The sequence below is a fragment of the Lipotes vexillifer genome, unplaced genomic scaffold (assembly GCF_000442215.2).
Source record: "Lipotes vexillifer unplaced genomic scaffold, Lipotes_vexillifer_v1.1 scaffold438, whole genome shotgun sequence".
Classification (NCBI taxonomy): domain Eukaryota; kingdom Metazoa; phylum Chordata; class Mammalia; order Artiodactyla; family Lipotidae; genus Lipotes; species Lipotes vexillifer.
This window is the reverse complement of record NW_006784126.1, coordinates 966,104-992,515: the sequence shown is the minus strand read 5'-3', so window position 1 is coordinate 992,515 and position 26,412 is coordinate 966,104. Positions and strand designations below refer to the sequence as shown.

General features: G+C 38.9%; 1 protein-coding gene across 2 annotated transcripts in view; it reads left to right on the top strand.

Moving 5' to 3' along the window:
- ENPP3 (ectonucleotide pyrophosphatase/phosphodiesterase 3) overlaps nucleotides 1–26,412 on the top strand; it is a 78,919-nt gene that overhangs the window by 20,576 nt on the left and 31,931 nt on the right. For both annotated transcript variants that reach the window (XM_007456538.1, XM_007456539.1), the window contains 12 exons: nucleotides 3,464–3,586; nucleotides 5,381–5,506; nucleotides 8,881–8,941; nucleotides 9,991–10,088; nucleotides 14,893–14,972; nucleotides 16,256–16,375; nucleotides 16,942–17,051; nucleotides 18,659–18,724; nucleotides 19,230–19,302; nucleotides 23,586–23,694; nucleotides 25,089–25,217; nucleotides 25,601–25,632. In XM_007456538.1, coding sequence (XP_007456600.1) covers nucleotides 3,464–3,586; nucleotides 5,381–5,506; nucleotides 8,881–8,941; nucleotides 9,991–10,088; nucleotides 14,893–14,972; nucleotides 16,256–16,375; nucleotides 16,942–17,051; nucleotides 18,659–18,724; nucleotides 19,230–19,302; nucleotides 23,586–23,694; nucleotides 25,089–25,217; nucleotides 25,601–25,632 — 1,127 coding nt within the window. The remainder of the gene's footprint in view (nucleotides 1–3,463; nucleotides 3,587–5,380; nucleotides 5,507–8,880; nucleotides 8,942–9,990; nucleotides 10,089–14,892; nucleotides 14,973–16,255; nucleotides 16,376–16,941; nucleotides 17,052–18,658; nucleotides 18,725–19,229; nucleotides 19,303–23,585; nucleotides 23,695–25,088; nucleotides 25,218–25,600; nucleotides 25,633–26,412) is intronic.

Genomic DNA, 26,412 nt, shown 5'->3' with positions numbered 1-26,412 from the left:
CCCTCCCTCCCTTACGTTAGTACAGCTACTGACTGGCTCCCCAGTCATGGTTCCTTATTCTCTTCCTTTCACCTCAGTCTGTCAGGGCTTGTGTGGCATCATTCTCCTCTCCCTCCCACCCAGGGGACTGGTGTTTGACGCGTCCTAACATAGTCACCCCTCATTCTTTCACCACAACTGTTTCCTAAACCCCAACCCTTGATCATCTTCACCATTCTCTGCTCCAATTAACCTACTTTTCATAGGCAATATATATATTTTTTCTAGTGTGAGTTTTTAAACAAGTTTTTCTAGTTTGAGCGACAAATTTCTCATTTTATGTGCACATCCTTTTTACCTGTTCTTCAACAATTGAGCACTAACGCTGTGCTAGGCACTATTCTAATTACTGGGGATAGAGTGATAAAGGAAACAGACGAAAATCCTTCAAAGGGTTTACATTCTAGCATGGAAGACAGATAATTAAAATTGAGCAATATATATATATAATATGAAGGGAAAGTGCTAAGGAATAAGTAAAACTGAAAAGCGGAACATGAAATATTGAGTCAGGGTGGGTGGGGTGTGTGTAATAACTTTTGAGTAAAGAGCTGAAGGAAGTGAGGAAGAAACAAGGATATTTTGGAAAAGAACATTCCAGGCAAGAGAAAATAGCAAGTGCAAAGGCCTAAGGCAGGAGCTTGCCTGGCATGTTCTATTTAAAGAATAACAGGAGATCAGTGAGCTAGAGCTAAGAGGACCAGAGGGAGGGTAGTCATAAAATGAGATCAACCAAAGAGGAGTCGATCACAGAGAGGTTGGTAGGTCAAAATACGGCTTTTGGCTTTCATTCTGAGTGTGATGGGGAGTGATTGGAGGTTTTGAGCAGAGGAATGACATGACATGCTATGGTTTGCTTTTCAGTATGATCGCTCAGGCTGCTGTGTTATGAATAAATGGCAGAGCGAAACCAGGAGAAATAGAGAGACCAATTAGAAAATTATTGCAATAATATAGACAAGCCATATGTCTTGGACCAGGGTGGTAGCATTGTAACTGATGAAAAGTACTTGGATTTTGGAGATCTTTTGATGTAATAGATAGATTTTATCAACAGATTGGATATGGAGTGAGAAACAGAGAAGTCAAGAATGACCTCAAGATTTTCAGCATGAACATCAGAAAATATGGCATTTCCATAATTCAGATGGAGAAGGCTATAGAAGGAGCTAGTTCGGGAAGAATAATCAGGAACTCAGTTTTGGATGTGTTAAATTTGAAATACCTACTAGATGTCCAAGTAGAAAAGTCAAAAAGTAGTTGTATATATATAAGGCTGGCTTTTGGGGGAAATTCTGGCTGGACATGCAACATGGTGGTTACCAGCATCATACATGGGATTTAAAGCAATGTGACTAGGGTATGCCAACCTTAAAGGATTAGAAGGTGAAGGGGGGAGAACACAGAAGACCAGGAAGGAGGACCAGGAATGTGGGAAGAAAGCCAGGCGATTGTTTTGTCCTGAAGTTCAAGTGCGGAAGATGTTTCAAAGGAGGTGAGTGAATGTAAAAATGTAAAGACCTTTTATGTAAATGGCATATAAACTTTTCCCCTCTTACTTTTTTTCTTTCTTTTCTTTTGCGGTACGCGGGCCTCTCACTGCTGTGGCCTCTCGCGTTGCGGAGCACAGGCTCCGGACGCGCAGGCTCAGCGGCCATGGCTCACGGGCCCAGCCGCTCCGCGGCTGGCCATGGCTCACGGGCCCAGCCGCTCCGCGGCTGGCCATGGCTCACGGGCCCAGCCGCTCCGCGGCTGGCCATGGCTCACGGGCCCAGCCGCTCCGCGGCTGGCCATGGCTCACGGGCCCAGCCGCTCCGCGGCTGGCCATGGCTCACGGGCCCAGCCGCTCCGCGGCTGGCCATGGCTCACGGGCCCAGCCGCTCCGCGGCTGGCCATGGCTCACGGGCCCAGCCGCTCCGCGGCTGGCCATGGCTCACGGGCCCAGCCGCTCCGCGGCTGGCCATGGCTCACGGGCCCAGCCGCTCCGCGGCTGGCCATGGCTCACGGGCCCAGCCGCTCCGCGGCTGGCCATGGCTCACGGGCCCAGCCGCTCCGCGGCTGGCCATGGCTCACGGGCCCAGCCGCTCCGCGGCATGTGGGATCCTCTCGGACCGGGGCACGAACCCGTGTCCCCTGCATCGGCAGGCGGCCTCTCAACCACTGCGCCACCGGGGACGCCCTCCCCTTACTTTCTCACTGGACTTTGTAGCTATCTAATTACCATGCATGCACTTATCGCTACGCACCTATCTACTTAATACATAGTGCTCTTTGGTGTGTATCCAACATGCCATTTGACCTATGCCCTCTCCCAGAGTTGCTTTTAGGAAATTTGATATCGTTCTGACTTGTGATCCTGTATACATTTCTCCTGATCTATCTCTGGGAGCTTTCCAGATCTCTTTATCCCTATTGATCCCTTGGTGTGAGTTTTGCTGTGAAGTTTGGTGAGCACCTTTGACGTAATAATGTTTACTCTTCAATTCTGGGAAATTTTATTATGATTTCTTTAATAATATCATTTCCATTTTCTTTGTTTTCACTTTTCAGTACTACCTCCCTGTTTCAAGGTCAACTAAGTAGTAGCCTTAATTATATCTGCAAAGTTCCTCTGCCCTGTAAGGCAGTATATTCACAGTCTCGAGGATTAGGGGATGGAATCTTCTTGAAAAATCATAATTCTGCCTACCACACCCCTCTACTGAGTTTTCCATTACTGCTCTCATGTTTTTATTTCCAAGAGCACCCTGAACGTGATTTCCCTTTTTAAATTATAGCTTACTTTCTTATTTAATGGATGCGATTTCTTTTCTGAGCATCTCAATATCAGTTGTGTGTTTGTGTGTGCGCGATCTCGTGTGTGTTTAACTCTTCTGCTCCTTGCAATATTTCCTCTTCAAAAGTTTTTCTTTTTTTCTTGTTTATTTTGGTCTTTCACGTTGGATGCTATCCTCAAAGGTCTGGTAAGCATCTGTTCACATTTAAGAGTAAGACTTGTTCATCTTTTTTTTCTCATTATGGCCATCCTCTATGTCTGCTGTCTCTGTGATGAAAGCAACTCCTCCCAATTTCTTCCAAATTTTGAGCCTTCTATTCTGAAGTGGGAGGTGGGGTGGGTAGCTGCTGCTTCATATCCAGACTTTCAACCAATTCCACTACATTTAGCCTCTGCTTGTCCCTCCTACCCTCTCCTTATGGCCCCTGGTGTATCTGAGTCTGGGACCTCTCTGGAGTCCTGGGGAAAAATCACTCATTATGTATTACTCATTATTTATCACTTTGCACTGATGAGTCATACAGTGCAATAAAAATTATCTAATCGTCTGTCCTAGTCTGTGCTGGGTACTTCTTGGGCTTGCACCATCGAGCTGTGAGACTTCGGATGACTTCTAAGTACAGATTTCCTTATTCTTTCACTTTACAGGCAGCTGCAGGAAAAAATGCTTTGATGCTTCACATAGAGGACTAGAGGGCTGCCGGTGTGATGTGCAATGTAAAAGCCGAGGCGACTGCTGCTGGGACTTTGAAGACACCTGTGTGGGATCAAGTACGAATCCTGAGAGCAAGTTTATTAGCATGTTGGTTGTGCTATCTAATGATAGCACATTTGCATGAGCATTTGCATGTGCAAATGCTCACCTTGTGTATTAGTTTGCTCAGGCTGCCGTAACAAAGTCCCACGAACTGGGTGGCCTAAACAACAGAAATTCATTTTCTCACAGTTCTGGAAACTAGAAGTCCAAGATCTAGGTTTGGCAGGGTTGGTTCCTTCTGAGGCTGTGAGGGAGAATCTGTTCCATGCTTCTCTCCTAGCTTTTGGCGGGTCACCAGCCATCTTGCGTGTTCCTCCACTTGTGGCAGACGTAACTCAAAGCTCTGCCTGCATCTTCAGATGGCCTTCTTCCCATGTCCTCACAGTCTTCCCTCTGGGTGTGTCCACGTCTGAACTTCCTCTTGTTGTAAGAAGAATACCAGTCATACTGGATTGGGGTCCACTCTAATGACCTGATTTTAACTTGGTTATCTGCAAAATCCTTTTCTAAATAAGGTCACATTCACAGTCATGGGGGGTTAAGACTTCAACATTTTAGGGGAGGGACACAATTCAGCCCATTACACCTTGTATTCAGGATCTAGTATATTATCCTGACCCCCCTTTCAGTACTAAAGATAGAATCCACACTTTATTTAGTTGAGGTTGAGGAATAACAGTCTCCAGTAGATGAAATGTTGTCAAATTACACAAGTTTCAAGGGAGTTTTCTCATGGCTTATCATCTTATTTAGTTTCATTTTTAGTGTTTCTCAAACTTCAGGATGCATAAGACTCCACTGGAAAGCTGGGGATTCTTAGCGATTCTGATGCCAGCGGTCCACAGAACACAACTTGAGAAACACTGTTCTTGAGGCAGAAGAGACAGTTTGCAATTTTTAATTTTCTAAGAAATCAAGGAGGTGGTGGGGGGAAGTGTCTAGTGGTTCGAGGAGAGAAGATTAGGACAGTACAGCTCCTTAAATTATGCTCTCTGAAAAGGGCAAGAAGGAGGGTATAGCCTAGTATGGATAAGATCTGTACTCCTTTTAATTCATCTCCAGAACTCTTTTCTTTCTAAGTACATAGTATATAATTAAGAATGAGGAACTCTGTGCATGACTGAAACACACAGCTGTCACCTAGCCAATGCATTTGTCTGAGCACAGGGGCTGATGTTGATTCTAATCACTGTTTCCTGGCAGGTGGCCCTAGGAAGCAGCCTCAGTCCAGCCTCTTGCTGTTGTTAGCACTGGGATTTATTGAAACTGATCTCACATCAAGTGCCTAGCCTGGGAAAATATCAGAGGCATGGTGGGGAGCTGATCTACCTTTCTTTCATTCTCAGCTGGGAGGTACCCTGCCTGCCTAGATTCTTACAGACCTGACCATGTTCCTGTTACTTCTGTTGTCACTGCCATTTCCTCGTTGTCTGTCCTTAGATAAGGCTGGGCAGGCTGCTCTTGGGTGGCAACAGTCACTCAAGATTAGTAGTTCTTTACCATTGGAAGTTCCTACCCTTGGATGGGAATAGGACAGGTGTTCAGAGTTTCTCCAAACTCAGAGGTGTACCTGATAGGTAGACCAAAGCTGCAGCTTATAAAGCTACATTTCTCTCTGCCATACATGCCAAACGAAGAAAACTGGTGGATTGCCCCTTATTCGTACTATGAATTTTCATTTATGAATACAGATAAACCAGGAATTTGACCATAGGATAATACAAGAAGAAATGCATGGAATTTGTATTTTTGTTATTGGATGCTTAAATTAAGTTGTATGCTCAAAACCGAATTGTGTAATTTTCCAGCTCGAATATGGACGTGCAATAAATTTCGTTGTGGGGAGACCAGACTGGAATCCAGCCTTTGCTCTTGTTCAGATGACTGTTTACAAAAGAAAGACTGCTGTGCTGACTATAAGAGTGTTTGCCAAGGTAAGCAGGTGTTGACCCATTTGCCTCCGTGAGTTCAGTGACCCTAGAGCTGGCCTAGGCTGCAGACATTAAAACAAGTCAAAGAATTTTTAGCCACTCTATGTGGAAGAAAAGACCCAATGTGTTTACTGTGGGAAGAAATGGGTTTTGTGCACGATAGAGGAAGGGAGCTCATAGCAAAGATATTATAGAAGAGAAGAGAAAAGTTAACATTCCACATGTTCTGTAAAGCAAGGTCTTTTTCAGTCCAATGACTATGCTAGACATTCTTGTGGTTTGAGACACTGGACGGCAGATCCTAAAGTTAAAACATCACAGAAGAGATTCTCTGGCCTGAATAGCAGTTAGTTAAATGACTGATTTCGGACTGGCAGGGAGGTAATGCAGAGAGCCAAGGTTAGAATCCAGGTTATTCAACGCCTGATTTCACCTGCTTTGCCACTTTATAAGTGATGTAGATTATTTAAAAAATCACCAATCCCTCTGCACATCTGATGAGACTTAGGAAAAACGTACATGTACACATAGTAACAAGATTGCTTCAAGCTATCAACCCCTTTTTCCTAACACCACACCCAGCAGAGCTAACTAACTTACATGTGTAATATTTTTAGACAAAAAAAGAGATTAAGGTGAATTTTGATTTTTTTTAAATAAGAGGAAAATGTTATAGTAGAAACATTATTAAGTATAGTCCCTCGGTAAAAAATAGGTTTTACACTAATAGACGAATCAGTTTTTATGCAAAATATAACTGAAAATCCACTAAAAAGAGCAACCAGAAAGGGAAGTAAAAGCCTGAAATGGTAAGTCTGTTTTTAAATAATAATTGATATTTAATAGTGAATATCGTGTCATTAAAAATCCCCCTAAATTCACAAAGGCAAGTGTTGTTTGCAGTTTGCTTATTTCTCTAATAACTTCATTGAGCATAGTGCCTCTGAGCTTTGTGGTCTCCTGCCTTCTGCCCTAATTTTATAACTCTTTTTTTTTTTTTTTTTTTTTTTTTTTTGCGGTACGCGGGCCTCTCACTGTTGTGGCCTCTCCTGTTGTGGAGCACAGGCTCCGGACGCACAGGCTCAGTGGCCATGGCTCACGGGCCCAGCCGCTACGCAGCATGTGGGATCTTCCTGGACCGGGGCACGAACCCGTGTTCCCTGCATCGGCAGGCGGACTCTCAACCACTGCGCCACCAGGGTAGCCCTAACTTTTATATTTTAAGTTCAGAATTTTGAAAAGAAATATGATGAATTTCTAACATATGGAAAGAATAGTGTGTTTAACCATATGTCAATCACCTTGCTTCAGTAGTGATCAACTCATGACCAATCTTGTCTCATACCAATACAGTATGAATGTTAAGCTGGCTCAGAGGATCGAAGAGATTAGAACTGAGAGAATGTTGGAATAAAATCACTAAAGATGTAACTTGTGGTGGGGCACAAATGATTTGCTTTGCTACAGGACAATTTATCTGCTATCAGATAAGAATCAGTTACTGCTATTAGTTTTCTACCAATTAACTCCTACCCTTACTAAGTTGTAAAATGAATAAGTGGTGAAGAATAAGCTAGATAAAGGTATATACTCCTAGGTAACTAGATAATCCATAGGTGGGCTTTTTGACTAATTCCCAGCATGACATTAAAATGAAGTTTATTGATCAGTCCTCCTTTTGCTTATTTTCAAGTTTTGGGGGTTTTTTCTTAATTAAATACCTCCAACCTCTCTTTGAATATTTTAGATTACTACAAAGCAAATCCCAAGGTTAATGTCATTCATCTATAAATATTTTCAGTCTGTATCTAAAAAAGATGAAGTTTTAACAAAATTAGAATACCATCAATATATCTAAAAATGTCTTCAATAATTATTTATTGTTAACAAATGTCCAATCTGTGTTCAGATATTTTTGTTTTATGATATTAAAAAAATATTTGTTTGAAGTAGGATCCAAACAGATTCCATACATTGCAACTGGCTGATATATTTCAAGTCCTTTAAAAGTGGGTTCTCCGGGCTTCCCTGGTGGCGCAGTGGTTGAGAGTCCGCCTGCCGATGCAAGGGACACGGGTTCGTGCCCCGGTCCGCGAAGATCCCACATGTCGCGGAGCGGCTGGGCCCGTGAGCCATGGCCGCTGAGCCTGCGCGTCCGGAGTCTGTGCTCCACAATGGGAGAGGCCACAACAGTGAGAGGCCTGCGTACCGAAAAAAATAAAAAAATAAAAGTGGGTTCTCCCTTCCTTTTTTCCACCCCATGCAATTTACATGTTGGGTAAATGGAGTCACTTGTCCTGTAGAATTTTCCAGTCTGGGTTTTGCAGATTGCATCCTCTGTGACTTAAGCAGTTTGTCATCCCCTATATTTCCTGCAAATTGGTAGTTAGAACTAGAGGACTGTTCAGATTCAGGTGTTTATCTTTCTTTCTATCTATCTATCTATCTATCTATCTATCTATCTATCCACCTGTTTACCATGCACCCTTCACAGGTAGTGGTGTTACTTCCATCAAGAGGAACATCTTGTCTGCTTGCCTCTTTTTGGTCATGTTAGCCATTGATGATCATTGCCTAGATCCATTAGGGGTTGCAAATGATGACATTCATATTCTACCATTTCTACTTCATTAACTAGTGGGAATGTTTTATAAACAGAAACATCCATGGAGTGAGAATTTTTTACTTACGATCTTAAAAATTTGTTTGTTTGATTTTCCCCATTTGATGTTAATGTCAATTATTCTCATTGGGGCTTCCCTGGTGGCGCAGTGGTTGAGAGTCCTCCTGCCGATGCAGGGGACACGGGTTCGGTACCCCGGTCCGGGAAGATCCCACATGCTGTGGAGCGGCTGGGCGCGTGAGCCATGGCCACTGAGCCTGCACGTCCAGAGCCTGTGCTCCGCAACGGGAGAGGCCACAACAGTGAGAGGCCCGCGTACCGCAAAAAAAAAAAAAAAAAAAAATTATTCTCATTGGCTATTTCTCTTTTTCTTTTTTCATGCTTTCTTTTCATTTTTCTTTAGATTATATACCTATATTTATTAAACTCATTTTTCCTAGCAGTTGGGAAAACACTGTCCTTGAGGGAAAAAACATTATTTAAAAAAGAAAAAAGAAATTGTCCCTTTCCAGTTAAAGGAATTCCCTTTATTTTCTTGGTAAAGATGGGTTTCCTGGTATTCAGTTGGTGTAGATTACTAATCTATGCAAATTGCTAGAGGCACTGACCTTGCCAACATGTGAAGCAGCATTTAACATGTTCTGGAAGAATTTCGTCATTGCAGTAACATGAATTAAGTCGTTTGGAAAGAGCATGTCCATTGAACATTGGTTTCTCTTTTCTTATCTAAAGATTTTGATCTTACGCTTTTCAGGAGAAACCTCATGGGTTGAAGAAGAGTGTGGCACAGCCCAGCAGCCTCAGTGCCCAGAAGGGTGAGAAGGAAACGGGCATGTTTATTCTCCTTTAACAGATGGCGTGCAGGAATGTAGCTGAGAGGCAGGGTGGAATTTCTCCCACTCTGTTTACATCTTAGAACAAAACAGTTAACAAAAGATTAGATTCCTTGTGGCTTCCAACTCATAACATACTTTCATTTGCTTTATTGTCTAAAAAGCATTTTTACATTAAGTTATTATATTCATATTTTACAACAATGACTTAAAAAATGGTTGAAATATTTGTACTAACATCCCAAGGTCCTACGATCAGGATTAGAATTTAGATCTAAATGACTCCAGCCAGGACATCCCAAAGCTGGGATTTTGAAATGTCTCTAATATAAAATCTCATTTCTGGTGATGTTTTATTAGTGCTCTGCTTGCACGCTGCTGACTTCTACTGTAAAACTACAAATAATTAACTCCATGTGTACCTGCCCCTGTAAAATACTACATTTATTTGAGGTGAGGCAATGATACTAATGTGCCATGTTGTAATGATTCCAAAGTGCTGGGTGTGTGGGTTGGGACTGAGTTTTGAGAGGTTGAATAACTGCTCAGTTAAATAGCTCATAAAGAATGAAGCAGAGAATTAAACTCGTCTTTCTGAGGCCAATCCCTTCCTTTTTCTCCACAGTGCACTGCCTGGTCATTGTAAACACTCAGGGCTAGAGAAATTTCATATACGGTATACCTGGGTGTCACAGATAGCCAGTGCCAAGGAGCAAACGGAAATAAAGTTAGCTAACATTATTTAAACTCTAGAACTCAAAGGGTGGTAGATCTCCAAGTTGAAATACCCAGATAATTTATGTAACACCTTTTAAAAAATACTGTACATTTTTACTATGGATTAATAATGTACTGGACATACTGATTGTAAAGGGAAATAATTTTTAAAAAGAGAAAGGAAAACTTGACTTAGAACTATTTCTGGCTGTATTTTCTTAGTGTTTTCTAATTTAGAGAATTATAAGTAGTACAGAAAAGTGTCTTTTTTAAAAAATCAAAATAATGGACAATTTCTTATTTTCCATTTTCAGATTTGACCTGCCACCAGTTATTTTGTTTTCCATGGATGGATTTAGAGCTGAATATTTACAGACATGGGGTTCTCTAATACCTAATATCAATAAACTGAGTAAGTCTCCTCTAATCAGGGACATGCAGATGATAGACACCTAGTTAGTTAATGTCTAGATTAACTAACACTTTTCTTTCTGACCTTTAATGTTAGCGGTTTGTCTTAGTTCTGGGTCCTCTCAAGAGTTTGATGCGTTTACTACATGACACTATTTTCATCCTTCTTGGCTCCTCCTTCCTTCTTCTGCAGCGTGTTTATCTTTTGGTTTGTTTATTTTGATTTGTTTTATATTTGAATATAACTTCTGCTCTGTGAAAATCTGTTCATGGATACTCTCTCAAAATTGGCATTTGTCAGCCCTGGGTTCTGGGTCTCAGCAAGGTGGATATGACCAGTAAGGATGGGAACCTGAAGGAGCCTGAGCAGACTGGACAGAATCAGTAGATACCAAGGCTCCAGTAAGTGAAAAGTCCAGTATCTCTGTCCAGTTCTGGAATCAAAGTGCCTGGAACCTGGCTCCACCACTTACTAGCTCTGAGACCTTCGGCAAGTTTACTTCCACGGTTGGTGCCCTAGTCTCTTCATCTGTAAAATGGTTACTTACCACCTCGTAGAAATACTGTGAGACCATGGACATAGTGTACATTGGATGATTTTCAGTTATTACTGTAATTATTCTTTTTATTGGCATCTTTATCATGATGTACTTCTGAGTTAGGGTACTTGGACTTCACACAATTTATAAAGTCAATAATAAAGAAGAATGGAGAACCCGAGGACACAAAGTTAAAAAGTATCAGAGGGTTGGCTCTAGGGCACATAGTCTTCACTGCCCTTCAATTCCTCTCTTACTTCCCCCTTCTACCAGGCCCTCTTTTACCTCCATGGTCCTGAAAATTTCTGACAATTTTACTGGTTTCCTGTTTTTATTTTTCTCCAAATTATTAAAAACTAGCTTGTGACTTTGGGTAAGGTGATCACCTTTTCTGGGCCTCAGTTTCCTCATTTGTAAAATGAGAGGATTAGACCTAATGATTTCTACTACAAATCCCAGCACTAAAATTCCTTGACTGTAGAAAGATAAATTACTTCCCCCCTACAGCATAAGGGACTTTGTCTCTTCAGGTTCTCCTACACTCTCTGAAGCAGATCTTTAGCAAAGAGATTTAGATGTTGGGTCTCTGACAGAACTGGCTCCACATTCAGGATTTGTCACTTACTGCTGAGTTACTTTAGCCTGAAAAGCCATTAACAACTCTCAGTTTCTATTTCCTTATCTGTATTTCCCTTGGTAGTCTGGATATCAAATCCTGTGTCCAAAAGGGAATTTATCTAGCCAGGCTGAACTGGACCCCTTTAGAAGTGGAATTATTTTATTTGCTCATCCCCTTGAGCGTTGGAAAGGACACCAGTGAAATATTGGGCAATTAAGAGCCTTCCTTTCTAAGGTTTAAAATATTTTTTAAGTCATTTATACAACATCTCGATCCTTTAATGTGTGAAGCCATAACTAATTAGGTCTACCAAGGCAAAACGAGCTCTTCATTTCTAGGAGGTCCAATTAAGAGTAGATGTGTTAAGAGATTTAGGATTAGGACCTCCCAAGAATGGTAGGGTTGAGGTGAGGTATGTGACAGCAGGCATCACTTTAAGGAAGTCTAGAATCTCATCTCTAGTGTCTTATCAAGCTGCCTGGAAACTGAGCATGGACTAATACCACAGTGCAGTGAGTTATATCAGTGACTACTAAGGGGTCATGGACTCTAGTGAGAACATGAGGTTGTTGTCTTGTCCTAACGTGGGTGCGAGCAGACAAAGAAGGGCCGGGATCAACAAACTATCAGGTGAGATAGAAGTGATTTAGCTTGAACTAGAAGTCAGATTTCTTGGAAAGTTAGATGTGAAACTGGGGATAGGACAAGACTAGTAGTAACTATCCTTGCATCCCAGGGATAAATCTCACTTGAAAGTGGTGTATGATCCTTTTATTTTGCTGTGGAATTTGTCTTGCTAGTATTTTGTTGAGAATTTTTACATCTAAATTCATGAAGGTATTGGCCTGGAATTTTCTTTTATTGTAGTATCCTTCTCTGGCTTTGGTGTCAGGCTAATGCTGATCTCATGAAATGAGTTTGGGCGTATTCTCGCCTCTTCAAATTTTTGGCAGAGTTTGAGAAGAATTGACATTAATTCTTCTTTAAATGTTAGGTAAAATTAACCTGTGAAGCCATCTTGTCTTGGGCTTTTCTTTGTTTGGAGGTTTTCGATTACTTGTTTTTGGTCTGTTCAGATTTTCTATTTCTTCATAATTCAGACTTGGAAGGTTGTATGTTTCTAGGAATTTATCCATTTCTTCTAAGTTATGCAGTTCGTGGGGTGTAATTGTTCATAGCAGTCTCTTATAATCCTTTCTATTTTTCTGGTATTGGTTTCTGATTTTATTGATTTGAGTCTTTTTTTTCCTTAATCTAGCTAAAGGTTTGTCAATTTTGTTTATCTTTTCAAAAAACCAACTTTAATTTTGTTGACTTTTAGAACTGTGTTTCTATTCTCTATTTCACTTATTTCTGCTATAATCTTTGCTGTTTTCTTCTTTTTTACTAACTTTGGTATTGTTTGTTCTTCTAGTTCCTTAAGGTGTAAATTTAGGTTATTTGAAATTTCTTCTTTTTTAATGTAGGTGTTTATTGCTGTGAACTTCTTTCGTAGCACTGCTTTTGCTGCATCTGTACATTCTTCAGCTATTTCACCTACTCATCCATTCAGTCTTCCATTTCTTCTTATAGTTACTCTGGATATATATTTATTCCATTTATATTTTCAGAATTTTTTTCGGTTGGTACTTTCTTTTTAAAAATATGTTTTTTAAGGAGTAAAACATGCGAATGATAAACTTTTACAAGTGACATTAAAGGGTATACAGTAAAAAGACAAACAAAAAAACCAACCGACCGACCGACTCTCTTTCCTGATCTTCCTCATTTTTCTCTGTAGAAGCAACTATTCTTATTGGTTTATTGTGTGTCCTTCCAGAATTATTCTGCTCAGTCATAATTTAGATTCTTAAGACCTGGAAGAAACAGTGGTAGAAGATCTTGCCTTTGATGAGTTATTCTATAATAGCTCTGGTTCAGAGGCAGGTGATCGAAAATGGTAGCTTGAATCTGTGGATAGTCAACAGATGTGTCCTGTTTAAAACTACGGAGGTGTCATGTTTTTACATCACTGGTAGCTGAGCTTTGTTTTTTATTTTATACTCTGTGCCTTTAGGCATTTAAGAATTTGAACCATTTACCCATGTTTCAGGGAAATAAAAACAGAAACTGACCTTATATCTCTCTCTATTGTATGGTTGTTTTCCCCACTTAAATTCTTTTATCAGTGGATGAGATCTCCTTTTATTTTCTATCACATGACTTCTTAACAATATTAAATGCGTCTTTCCCTGATTGAGGACATGATTTATTTATTGGGGGTATTGACTGAGAAAGAAAAAAGTTGATTATATGTTATGTCCTAGAGCAGGCCTCAAACTCGAGTACATCAGAGCCACTTGGGGTGCTTGCTAGAAATGCAGATTTTTTTGAGCTCCTTTTCTTCCACCTTTCAACCTCCCCCATCCCCACCAGAGTCCTATTTAGTAGACTTGGTATTGGATCCAAGAATCTTCTGAAGGAGGAAGTCCCTGGATCATATTGGAAACATTGTTCTCGAGGCTGGGAAGGAGACCAGTTCCACGCCTATCTGAGAAAACCTTCATTATTTCCAGTTGCAATGTTTGTTGCTTTCTGGACAACAATCCTTTGCACTTTTTGTTTTAACCTAAATAGAATCTCTAATGGTGAAGCTCTCTTTTAGAATTAGAGTTGGTAGGATTTTGGTATGGAAAACTCCTCATACTTCACTGCTGCAGAGGAAATATCAGTGTGCCTTAGTGGTTCTGACCTCCTTGAGCAGAGTTATTGCACAGACGAAAACAACAGGATAACTGAAAGCAAATTTGATGCCGTGCTTTGCGGAAAACAGATCGCAGGAAACTCCACTGATCAGATGGAAACTGTACTGAGTGAAAATAATAAGTGGGAAAGTTAGTTCATCTTGTAACATTGCTTTATGGCGTGGGCTTATGCATTTACACAAGTTAAATTCCTTTTCAGTTATCTAGATAGTCGTGTTCACTTTTGTTATATTGGATACTTTATGTATAAGAACTAGCTGAGAAGCGGTTGTTATATAGAAATTCTTGTTGTAATGACCTGGGTCAGAAAGAGGGGAGCAGCAAAAGCAAACAAAGCTGGCACTGTGTAAAGCAGGGTACATTTAACTCAGGGGTCGGCAAGCTGTGGCCTACGGGCCAAATCCGGCCCACTCTGCCTGTTTTTGTAAGGCCTGTTAATGCTAAGAATTGTTTTCATTCTTAAATGGTTGGGAAAAAAAAAAATTTTTGTGCCATGCAAAAAAAATATGTGAAATTCAAATTTCAGTCTACAAATAAAGTTTTATTAGAGCACAGCTATGCTCATTTGTTTACATGTTATCTATAGATGCTTAGAGGCCTTAATAGCAGAGTTGAGCTGTTGCAACAGAGACCATATGGGTTTGCAAAGCCTAACATATTTATTATCTGGCCCTTTATAGAAAAATTTTCCTGACCCTTGATTTAGCTCACTCCTCTCCTGAAAACTGTCATTCCTTGGAATGGAGGAATTTTAAGCATCAGAATTTCGACCTCTTTCCATCTAATTCACCCCTTAGTTAGTTTTCTATTTCTCTGTGAAACTTTCATGTTCAGATTTTTAGTTATTCAAACAACTTATGAGGAAGAAACAACGTCTTAATTTCTCACTATCCTTTGCTGCAGAAACATGCGGAATTCATTCAAAATACCTGAGACCTGCCTATCCGACCAAAACCTTCCCAAATCATTACACCATTGTCACGGTAAGTGCTTAGCCCAGTGGCAAGACTGACAGGCCCCCGAAGGGCAACTGACCACACCAGACATGCTTAGGCGGAACTGGCCAAGCCGCAGGTCACACATTCCACGAGCATGTGTGGTGGCAGTCACAGCTAATTCAGGCTGGGAAGGAGTGTCTCAGTATGGGGTCAGTCCAGGGCTGTGAGATGTTAACTATGAATGAGTGTCCCAGCATTAGGTTCATTTACCTCTGTGACAGGCCAGGATAGCCTCTTGGATGTGAGAAGTACCCTCTACTCTGATCTGTTGATTAACCTCCATTTATCTGAAGGTCTGCTGGGAATGGTAGGCTATGTATGAGGACAGCCACTCTGATGTGGGAAATTTCTTTCCTAGTCTTTTTTTTATTATATTTAATTTGATAAAGTCTCTTGTTTCATAATTGAATTCGAACTGGCTACATCTCTTTATAAATTTATTTATTTATTTTTAAACATTTATTTATTTATTTTTGTCTGCGTTGGGTCTTTGTTGTTACGCACGGGCTTTCTCTAGTTGCAGTGAGCAGGGGCCACTCTTTGTTGCCATGTGCCGGCTTCTCATTGTTGCGGAGCACAGGCTTTAGGCATACAGGCTTCAGTAGTTGTGGCGCACAGGCTCAGTAGTTGTGGCTCGCGGGCACTAGAGTGCAGGCTCAGTAGTTGTGGAGCACAGGCTTAGTTGCTCTGCTGCATATGGGATCTTCCGGGATCAGGGCTCGAACCCGTGTCCCCAGCATTGGCAGGTGGATTCTTAACCACTGTGCCACCAGGGAAGTCCCAAACTGGCTATACCTCTTTAGATAAAGCAAGTAAAGCAAATGAATTCTCCTCAATGTATGAGAAGACGTACATGAAATGATCGAAATGAACTCAAAGGAAGATTAACTTATTTAATATTTATAGATTTAGAATACATCTTAAGGTGTCCTCTGCCTCAGCCTTTATTGCCAAAGGATAGTCATTATTATAATACAGAATCTATAATTAACAAACGGTTATTAATAACATGAGTTATATTAAAACCATCAGCCCAAATCATCTGCCTAATGTCATTCATTTGCCTCTATAGACCACGGTGGGACTAGTATATATATAATACTAGTATGTATATTTGGTATTAGGGTTCAGATCCAGGGGTTTTATATTGAAAGGTATATGGCATCTTTTCAAATATGAGTTATGGGTTTTATGCTATTTCAATTTAAATGTATGTTTTATTAATTTATTATTTTATCTTAAATCTTTTTTAAAAATTATCATTTTAGGGGTTATATCCAGAATCACATGGTATCATTGACAATAAAATGTATGATGTATACCTCAACAAGAACTTTTCACTTTCTTCAAAGGAGAAAAATAATCCAGTTTGGTGGCATGGACAACCAGTACGTAGCATTCTTCTCGTGGCTCCAAAGTAACCTTCATTTCCCAATGTGACAGTGGATCTCTCTTCTCTCTCCACTTTGAGTTTTACATTATCTTTTTAATTTCTAAGGGCTAGGGGTGGGATGGTGTTTCACCGCTATTTATAATTACAATTTGAATCTTTTTAACGTGTATAGTTGTTCACCTAAATTGTCTTCAGTTGAAACTTGGATGTTGTATTATAAACGTATCAACCTGGAAGTTACTCAGAAAGATTATCTGTTAATGTTTTTAACTCATTCTGTTTTATAAATCTTTAAAAGGGAAAGAAGAACTGTACAATTTTACCAATTTGAAAAATGATCTTTCTTACTGTCCTATGTTTTTTGATTTTTGAAGTGGATGCCTGGATAATTACTTTTCTAAACTGCAACAAAGACAAATTTTAAATATTTTAAATACATTTTAATAGTTGAATAAATTTTGCAACTGTTAATACTGTTCAGTTTCTCATAAATGACACCATTTCTACTCAAAGTGATTATTCTCTTGACCTCCACTTATTTGAAATTTTCTCTTCTTATAGATCTGGCTGACAGCCATGTATCAGGGTTTAAAAGCTGGTACCTACTTTTGGCCAGGATCAGATGTGGCTATAAATGGCACCTTTCCTTCCATATATAGGATTTACAACAGGTAATAAAGCACCTGCAGATGTGATCTTGTCTAGGCAGGGATGATTAGAATTTGTTTTTTTTTTTTTTTTTGGCTGTGTTGGGTCTTTGCTGCTGTGCGCGGGCTTTCTCTAGTTGCGGTGAGGGGAGGCTACTCTTCGTTGGGGTGCGCGGGCTTCTCACTGCAGTGCTTCTCTTGTTGGGGCACACAGACTCTAGGTGCGCGGGCTTCGGTAGTTGTGATCTGCGGGCTTCAGTTGTTGTGGCGCATGGGCTTAGTTGCTCCGCAGCGTGCGGGATCGTCCCGGACCAGGGCTCAAACCCGTGTCCCCTGCATTGGCAGGCGGATTCTTAACCACTGTGCCACCAGGGAAGCCCTAGAATTATTACTATTTTTTTTGGTCTTAATCTTGATGGTAATTTTATTTTTCCAGTTGTTTGGGCCAAACAATCTTGAAGTCAACATTGATTCCTCTCTCTTACATCCCTCATCCCGTCTGTCAGCAAACCCTTGTGCCTCTAATTCAAAACATTATATGCAGTCTGAGAGCTTTTTATTACCCCCAGCATCAATACTCTGGTCGAGCCGTCATCCTCTTTTGCCTGCACTACTGCAGTTGCCTTTTTACATGTCTCCCTGTTTCTATTTCTGTTCCCTATAATCTATTCTCAGTTTATTAGCCAGAATAATTACTTAAAAGAACAAGTCCAATTATGACACTCTTGTGCACCAAAAACTTCAACGGCTTGCAGTTTAGCAAAGAGTAAAGCCTACAAGGCCCTTGTGGTATGAGCCCTGCTGTGCCCCTGCCTCTCAGACTCCTCTCCAGCTACTTTCCTGGGTTCTGTCACTCTGCTCGAGCCATACTGACCTTTTTGGTGACCCCAACATACCAGGCTTGCTTCTGCTGTAGGGCCTTTGCACAGGCTGTTCCTCTGCCTGAGACAATCTCACTCCATGTATCTGTACAGCCCACTCCCTCACCTCCTTCTGGCTGTAGCCCAAAAATTACCTTCTCAGTATTGTCTTAGCCTCATCACACTAAGCTTTCAAATTCAAATTCTCCCACTCCAGTTTCTCAGTGCCCCTTATTCTGGCTCTAGTCTTGCTTTTGTTTTCCCATAGCATTTTTCACCTTTCAATACACTCTGTAATTTATTTATGTGTTAGGCCTATTTATTGTTTGTCTTCCTTGACTAGAATGTAACCTCTAGGAAGGACGTCATCTTTGGTTTGCTCACTGATAAATTCTGTTTAAAATGAACAAATCATGTCTGACAAAAGATAGTGCACGTAAATGCATAAATGAATGAAGTAAATAAAAATCAACAAATTGAACTAATGGATAGTAATTAATGGCCTTCTATTTTAATCGGGGGAACAGTGAAGGAAGGATGGATGAGAAGGAAAGAAAACAATATACATCGAATTTATAGTGAGTCGAGTGTATCTCCACATAGGTATTGAAAACGGGAATCCCTTTGAGTAGTACTGAATCCCTTTCAGTACTTTTATAATATACGGACACAAAATACCTGAAAATATCAACCTGCCTTCCTGAGAAGGCATATAATGAAGTTATTTTGATATGCTTAATTTTTAAAAATTATTTTTACTTTTCATTTCAGAAGTATCACATATGAAGAGAGGGTCTTTACATTGTTAAAGTGGCTGGACCTGCCCAAAGCTGAACGGTAATATCTAGTGTCAGGGAAGTGCTGGCACAGTGGGACGTTTGTGGGCATAAAATGAAAGTATTTCTTAGTTTAAATTACCATTTTGGAAAACAACTTGGCGTTTCCTTTTTACAGGCATTTTTCAAGAATTATTCTTAAAACCAGACATTTAAAGAAAGAACTAGTGTGGCAGAGAAAAGAGTCAGCAGAAAGTCATAAAGTAGGAAATACAGAGAGCTGTGGCTCATCAAGAGAGGTCTTAGCAAGAACAAGACAGGTTTTCAGCACTGAGTCAGACAAGTGCTTACATCCTGGAAGGTCTCATTTACTTCCTGCTAGACCACTATCCCTGCCAAAGTCAAGCAGAACCACTGAACCACTGGGCCTGGTTGTAGAGAAGGAAAGACCAAAGAAAAAGAGGAGGAAACTGCCACAAAGTTCCAGACCTACAAATCTCCCACACCCAAGTTGTACCTTTATTCCAAACACGTAATGTCTTTCTCTGTTTCAATTTTACCCCTAGACCCGATTTTTATACCATATACGTGGAAGAACCTGATTCTGCAGGACATGCTCAGGGACCAGTCAGTGCCGCAGTAAGTTTTTCTTTTTAAACAAAGCTAAAATCATCTAGCCTTCACCCACAGCATGAGACGTTATTCTTTAATTTCCACTGAATACAAGTGTATTTGATATATATGAAGACATAAAAATAGTTAAAAGTCTAAATGATTATCTGCTTTAATAACCACAAAATAGTTAAAAGTGTAAAAAGAATATCTGCCTTATTAAGCACATCTTGATTAGTTTGATAACACTTAATGAATACTTAGATGCAGCATTGTTATTTCACATCACGAGAACATCAAGGCTAGATCCCGTGTGTCAACTTAACATGTTAATGTAGCCCATTTCGAGCCATGTCACCTGAAAGTCCATCGTGGAATATATGGCTGTCTATTCAAGCACAGTTACAATCAGAAGTTCCTTATAATTGGACAATATATTATTGCATCAGGCAGAGTTATTCGCCTTCTAGGCCCCCATTATCATTGAGGTAGACTCTTCAATACTTGTTACTTCATTATCTAAACCATTTTGTATTTACTACAGAAATATAGTTCTTAAATATGATTTTTTTAAAAAGCAGATTCTCTTCTAAAACCCACTCAAGGCTGCATTGTCTTGGACATGATATAAATTTGCAAAGGTCCCCTTGAGTATGGCGTTTCCTTACCCCATGGAAACTCATTTAACAGTTTTCCTCAGTTGCAATGCAAGCATATTCATTCTGTCAGCATGACTTGGGTGTTTGTCAGAAATGCCCTTCTTCGTCCTTTTCATTAAATCAAAATGATTTCTAATATAAGCCCTGCTCAGGTCTGACCACTCTGAACCCATTAGTCCTCTTTTATATTCCTACACCACCCTTGAGTGTCTCACAGAATCTAACACTTAATCAGGTTATTCTAAGGGTGAATGGCTTAGTAACTATCTAAAGCATATTCACCATTTCTTCTTTTCCATTTTAATTGTTATCCCTGCTTTGTATGATCTGAGAGGGGATACTCTAATCTGCATTTGTCTGACCCCTAGAGCTGACTTTAGGTGCCATATCTTTTTCTTCTATCCAATGCTCTAGTTCAGTACCCAAATAAATTTTAAGTGTAATTTGGAAAAGTGCTGCAAAGGGAATGACCAGGATGCCCTGAGAGGTCTTTAGGGGCTAACCTAGTCTGGGTTGGGGATGGTTAGAAAGTTCTCTGAATAACAAAAAAGATAAAAATTTCACAAATGGCCTGATTAAGGGAGGAGCTGAGCACATTAGAGGAACAAATGGACAGACAAGTGGACAGGTAGCTAGACAAGTAGACAATATGATAATGGTAAAAATAAGAATAGCAGCTAACTCTTATTGTGTGCTGCTCTGTGCCACATACTGTTTGAATTGCTATATGAGGATTATCTCTCACTAGTGTCAGGAGCACTGTGGACCAGGGGAGAGGGCTAAGAGGAAGCTTACAGAAGGAGGCAAGCGCCAAACCATGCGAGTTCTTCTAGGCCATAAGTCGTGCAATGGGAAACACTGAGGCATTTTAATCAGGGAGGGACATGATCAGATCTATGTGAATTTAAATATCACTTTTATCATGTAAGAGGAATGGGCTAGAGAGAGCACGGGAAAGTGGGGAGACATGAGTTAGCTTTTACAACATTTCAGGAAAGAGATAATAATGACTTGGACTGTGGTAGTGGCAGCCATCATGGATGGAAGAAGGTATATTTAAGATTCATTTTAGAGATGGACTTGATATGACTTGGTATGAGATAGGTGATGGGGTGGGGTAATCAATGGTGATTTTCAGGTTTCTAGCATAAGCAGGCAGTTTCCTCCAATAAGACCACTGAAGGGCATCTTCTTGTAGGTGAAGATCATGTTGTAACTGGGGTGCCTGTGACATCCAAATGGAGATGTCCAGAAGGCAACTGAATATGGATTTAAAGCTCAAAGGAGATGGAGATCAGGTAGTTGGGCAGCATACAGATGGTGCATGGAAGTGGAGATGTCCTAAGGAAAGAAAGAGTGAAGAGTGAAACTAGAAGGATTAAGACAAAGCCTCATTTAAAACTTACGAAGAGGCCAAACAGATGCAGAAACTGGAAGGCTTTATGGCTTTGCTATTGCTACTGTTAGGGGGCTGGCATCTACTCACTTCACGTTCAGTGCAACGTGCCATCTATGGAGTGTGTACTTTGTGAACAGCTCTGTGCTTAGGAAGCAGGTGATGAGTTTGGTTGCACAGTCCCTTCCCTGCAGGAGCTCCCAGTCTCCTGGGGAGACAGACACAGGCACAGATGATTTCTAAACTGTGGAGAGTCCAAAGGTAGTGGGATGCCAGGGTGCCAGGGGAGGACAGAGGAGAAAGGGCTCTGAGTGCAGCCGGGAGGAGTGAGTAGGTGGACTGTGTGAAAGGGAACATAATTATGCTGTGATGACAGGTGGAAACCATGACTCTCACTGGCAAACCAGAGTGCGTGGTCACCCTGAGAATGAGGGTCAGGAAAGTGTCATGGAGTTGATGATAGATTTAGCAGCATATAGAGATGATTTGAGTTAAAGTCCTGCCCTGTCCCTTAGTAACTGTGGGATCAGCAGCATGTCACTTAACTGCTTTAAACCTCAAGTTTCCTGGTCTGTATAGCTGGAAATTCCAATAGCACCTTCCATGAATATTTGCTGAGAGATTTCATGAGATAATGCACTAACACTCTTAACAGTAATTGGCTTGTAAAATCCTTTCTCAAAAAAGAAAACAAAAGGCAATCATTGTTATAATAGTACTAAGAAGATTAAACATTTTTCCCAATCCTGTGGGGAAAGTGCTATTATATTTTCTTATTCACTGAAAAAAAATGAGGTTATGTTAGTTAAAAGTTATTCGCTTAAACCTTAAGTCAGTTAAATGTACTATATCAATGAAGTGTAGAAAAGTCTAAAAATACAAAAGAATATAAACAATAAAATAAAAATTAACTCCAACTCATTATTCAGAGACAATCACTATTAACCGTACCTTGATACATTTTCTTTTGGTTTTCCATATATGTGACTTACTATGAAACGCTGAATATATTTAAAAACAAAATTGGATTATGCAATATGTATGGGTGTGTATACAGTTTGGCTTTCATTTTTTAGCTTTAGCATTGTACTGTGATCATCGTACTATGCCATTGTTCTTTAAAAATATTTTTTAAATTATTTTTTATTGGAGTATAGTTGCTTTACAATGTTGTTGTGTTGGTTTCTACTGTACAGCAAAATGAATCAGTTATACATATACATATATCCCCTCTTTTTTTGGATTTCCTTCCAATTTAGGTCACCACAGTGCATTAAGTAGAGTTCCCTGTGCTATACAGTATGTTCTCATTAGTTATCTATTTTATACATAGTATCAATAGTGTATATATGTCAATCCCAATCTCCCAATTCCTCCCATCTCCACCCCCTTTCCCCCTTGGTATCCATACATTAGTTCTCTATGTCTGTGTCTCTATTTCCGCTTTGCAAATAAGGTCATCTGTACCATTTTTCTAGATTCCACATATATGCGTTAATATACAATATTTGTTTTTCTCTTTCTGACTTACTTCACTCTGTATGACAGTCTCTAGATCCATCCATGTCTCTACAAATGACCCAATTTTGTTCCTTTTTATGGCTGAGTAATATTCCATTGTATATATGTACCACATCTTCTTTATCCATTCCTCTGTTGATGGATATTTAGGTTGCTTAAATATTTTTTAATGGTTATTGAGTATACCTACTTAAGGATATGGTATACTTTTTTTCTTCTATTTAAATTGTAAATAAATAATGTGATGAATACCCTTGTATGTTTCTGGACAAATGCCCAGAAACAGAATTATTAGGTTATAGGCTATGCCCCTTTTAAACTCTCTGGCTACACATTGTCACATTGTTCTCTGGAACATGTGTAACCATTTAGGCTCCTATAGAAGTGTCTATGGGCTCTTCTCCCCAGCACTGGAAATTATCATGAAAACCTTTGCAGTTAAATAATGTTTGAATAATGTTGAAGTTGAACACTTTTTCTTAGGTATTTATTGGCCAGGAGTCTATTTTCTTTTGTAAGGAATATGGTTTAATTTTTTTTTTTTTTTGTCTATAGAAATATAGGGAAGTGGTATTTGGTAAATGTAGTATGGGTGCTGGGCTCTGATATCCTATTTCAAAACCCAACAATTTCAGAGAAGGAAATTATTTAATTTTTACTTGATTAGATAATGGTTTGGTTAATTAAGCCTTAATCCATGAAGATAATCTTAACTCCAATTTTTTTTTCCTTAGGTAATTCAAGCCTTACAGTTAGTAGATTACACTTTTGGATTGTTGATGGAAGGCCTAAAGCAGAGAAACTTAGTCAATTGTGTCAATATAATCCTTTTGGCTGACCATGGTATGCTTTTTTAAAAATCATATTTTATTGTGCTTTTTTTAAAATCATATTTTATCATTGATTAAATCTTATCACTTTGGGGAGCATACAAAAAAAAAAGAGATTTTTTAAAGTCTATTTCTAGACCTAGAAGCTCTTAAATGAGCAAAGAATGAGCTTTGTAGTAGGCTGTGATGAATAGAGGACTAAAATTTATACTTTTAGTTTAATTATTCTAACATTCACTCTGAAAAATCTATCCATACACTTAATTTTCTATATATTTGGAGTTAGTAGTACTTAACAAGTATGTGGCTGGGCTGTCATCATAAAAAGTGTCTTCTTTTCAGTGAATGATTCATTCATATAGATTGGCTGCAGTTTACTGAATTGGCTAGTTTTACCATGTTCTGTGTATTTTTTTGGTCATGTGAATAGACTTCTATAAAGTCCTGTCACTCCACATTTCTCTGCTTGAGGGTAGTTCTCCATTTCAGTCAACCTGAATATTAAAAGAAGTGAGACAGATGTCATGCCCTCTGCAACCTCACTTTTAAAGTACTCATTCATTCAACAAATATTTTTTAAATGCTAACTCAATGCCAAGTATTTTCCTTGATGTGGTGTGGTAGGAAGTACATAAAGCAGAAGCGGACCTTTTCTAGACAGGGTAATCTAGATGGGGTGAGAAGAGGAAAAGGGACACATCTGCAGAATATTGTTTATGTCTTACATCAAGATAATGTGAGACATAGTAATTTATTTTAAGTTTCTAAAATGGTTCCCTAATACTTTGACCCATTGTTTTAAAATTGAAGAAAATATTTTAATGCATATTTTGTTAAAAAATTATAAAATATAAAAATAATAAAATGAATGGTAAAAATAATAAAAATATGGATGGAGTCTGAAGAATCTTCAAATAAAAAAGGTTTAACTACCAATTCTTTTTTAAAGCATATGCTTCTTATATAAATTTAAATAATACACTTATGAAAAGTAAAAATTATCTAGACTTTGTTCTCTTGCTTAATGTATTGTTTAATAAAAATGCATGTTATTTTTTGATTTAAAAATATATCATGTTGCTTTATGTAAAATCAGATGTTATAAAGATTTAATTAGCTTCCTACAGAGAACTTTCTTCTTCGAAATTACTTTAATAGATCTACATTGAACAGATGATCTGTTTATAATTCCTATCTGTTCTTCTCTTATAAACATGATCCTTGTCTTCCACTGCCAGGATTTTCAAGCCCTGCTAATTAGAATAAAATAATTGGGTAAATTGTAAAGGTTCTCAGTCAAACTTGGTTTGAGATCTGTAACATAAAATATCTCCTATTTGACCTGATCAAAGACGACCGATTGTTACCATCTCATACATTCAGTGAATAATTTTTTTTTAAATTCAGGAATGGATCAGACTTATTGTGACAAAGTGGAATATATGACTGATTATTTTTCCCAAGTAAACTTCTACATGTATGAAGGACCTGCCCCCCGCATCAGGACTCAGAATATACCTCATGATTTTTTTACTTGTAAGTATGAAGATGACCACATAAAAAAATAAAGGTAATACTGAAAGCGAATAACCATAGCCTCCTGATTCTGAGGATGCAGGGATTACCAGGCCTCCTCTTCTCACCTCTTGGGAAGACCACACAGAAGCAAATGAGAAAACCCCATGTTTAATTACAGTCTGTCATTAAAGTCTATGGTAATATCTAATATTGTTAAGTTAAAATATACTCCATTCTTAAATGCTAAAATAATTCTTTGCTTAAAGTACTTTTTTATTTAATTTTACCAGATCACAGTCATTAATAAACGTCTGTGTCAAATTCACCTGAATTGTTTACATTTTTTTGCGGTTGTCAGGTATCAGTTGTAATGTGATTTACTTCTTTTTCTTTTGAAACAGTTAATTCTGAAGAAATTGTTAGGAACCTCAGTGTAAGTATACAGTCTTCTAATACATATGTTTAAATTAATGGATGTCTTTGATCTAAGTTTCAAGAAAGCTGTATTCTATATTTTCGAGTCCAAGCCATTTGTAAGTTATTTCTTAAACCTCCATCAACTTTATTTTAAATTCCTGTCAGTTGGTTTTACCTTAGCCGTTTTTATTTTGGAGTTGACACCACTATTGGAAATTTGATTGGGTATCAGAGGCACTGACTCCTGAATTGAATGGGCTGATGTTTCATTCAAAGGAGCTGGGCTAGTGAGCTTCAGGCAGCATCATTTTTCATATTTTTTGTATGATTTAATATTGGAAAATAGTGAAGCACAGATATTATAGATCTTTTTGTACAGGTCAGAAAAATCAACTCCCTTAAGTATAATTGTAACTGCTTTTGATTGGTTCTTGCATCTCAGGTTGTAAGTAAATAAGCAGGACAAATTCCAGATAGCTTAAAGTGGTCGAAATATTAAAATATTTAATATTTTTAATATTAAATGAAATATTTATTTGTTTTATATTATATATAAAACCACCATTATATTAAATGAAATATTTAATATTAATGAAATATTCTTCTGTGGTGGTTTTAATGGTTCTATGTTTAAAGTATATTTGCAATTATACATCTGTTATATGGATTCATGAGTTTACCATGGCTTGGGATGGGGCTAGATTTATTTACGTATAGGCAATATGCAAACATAGTAAAAACTCTGAGAATAAAATGTGAATCATTGAACGCTGAAAATGTGAATAAGGAAACGCTG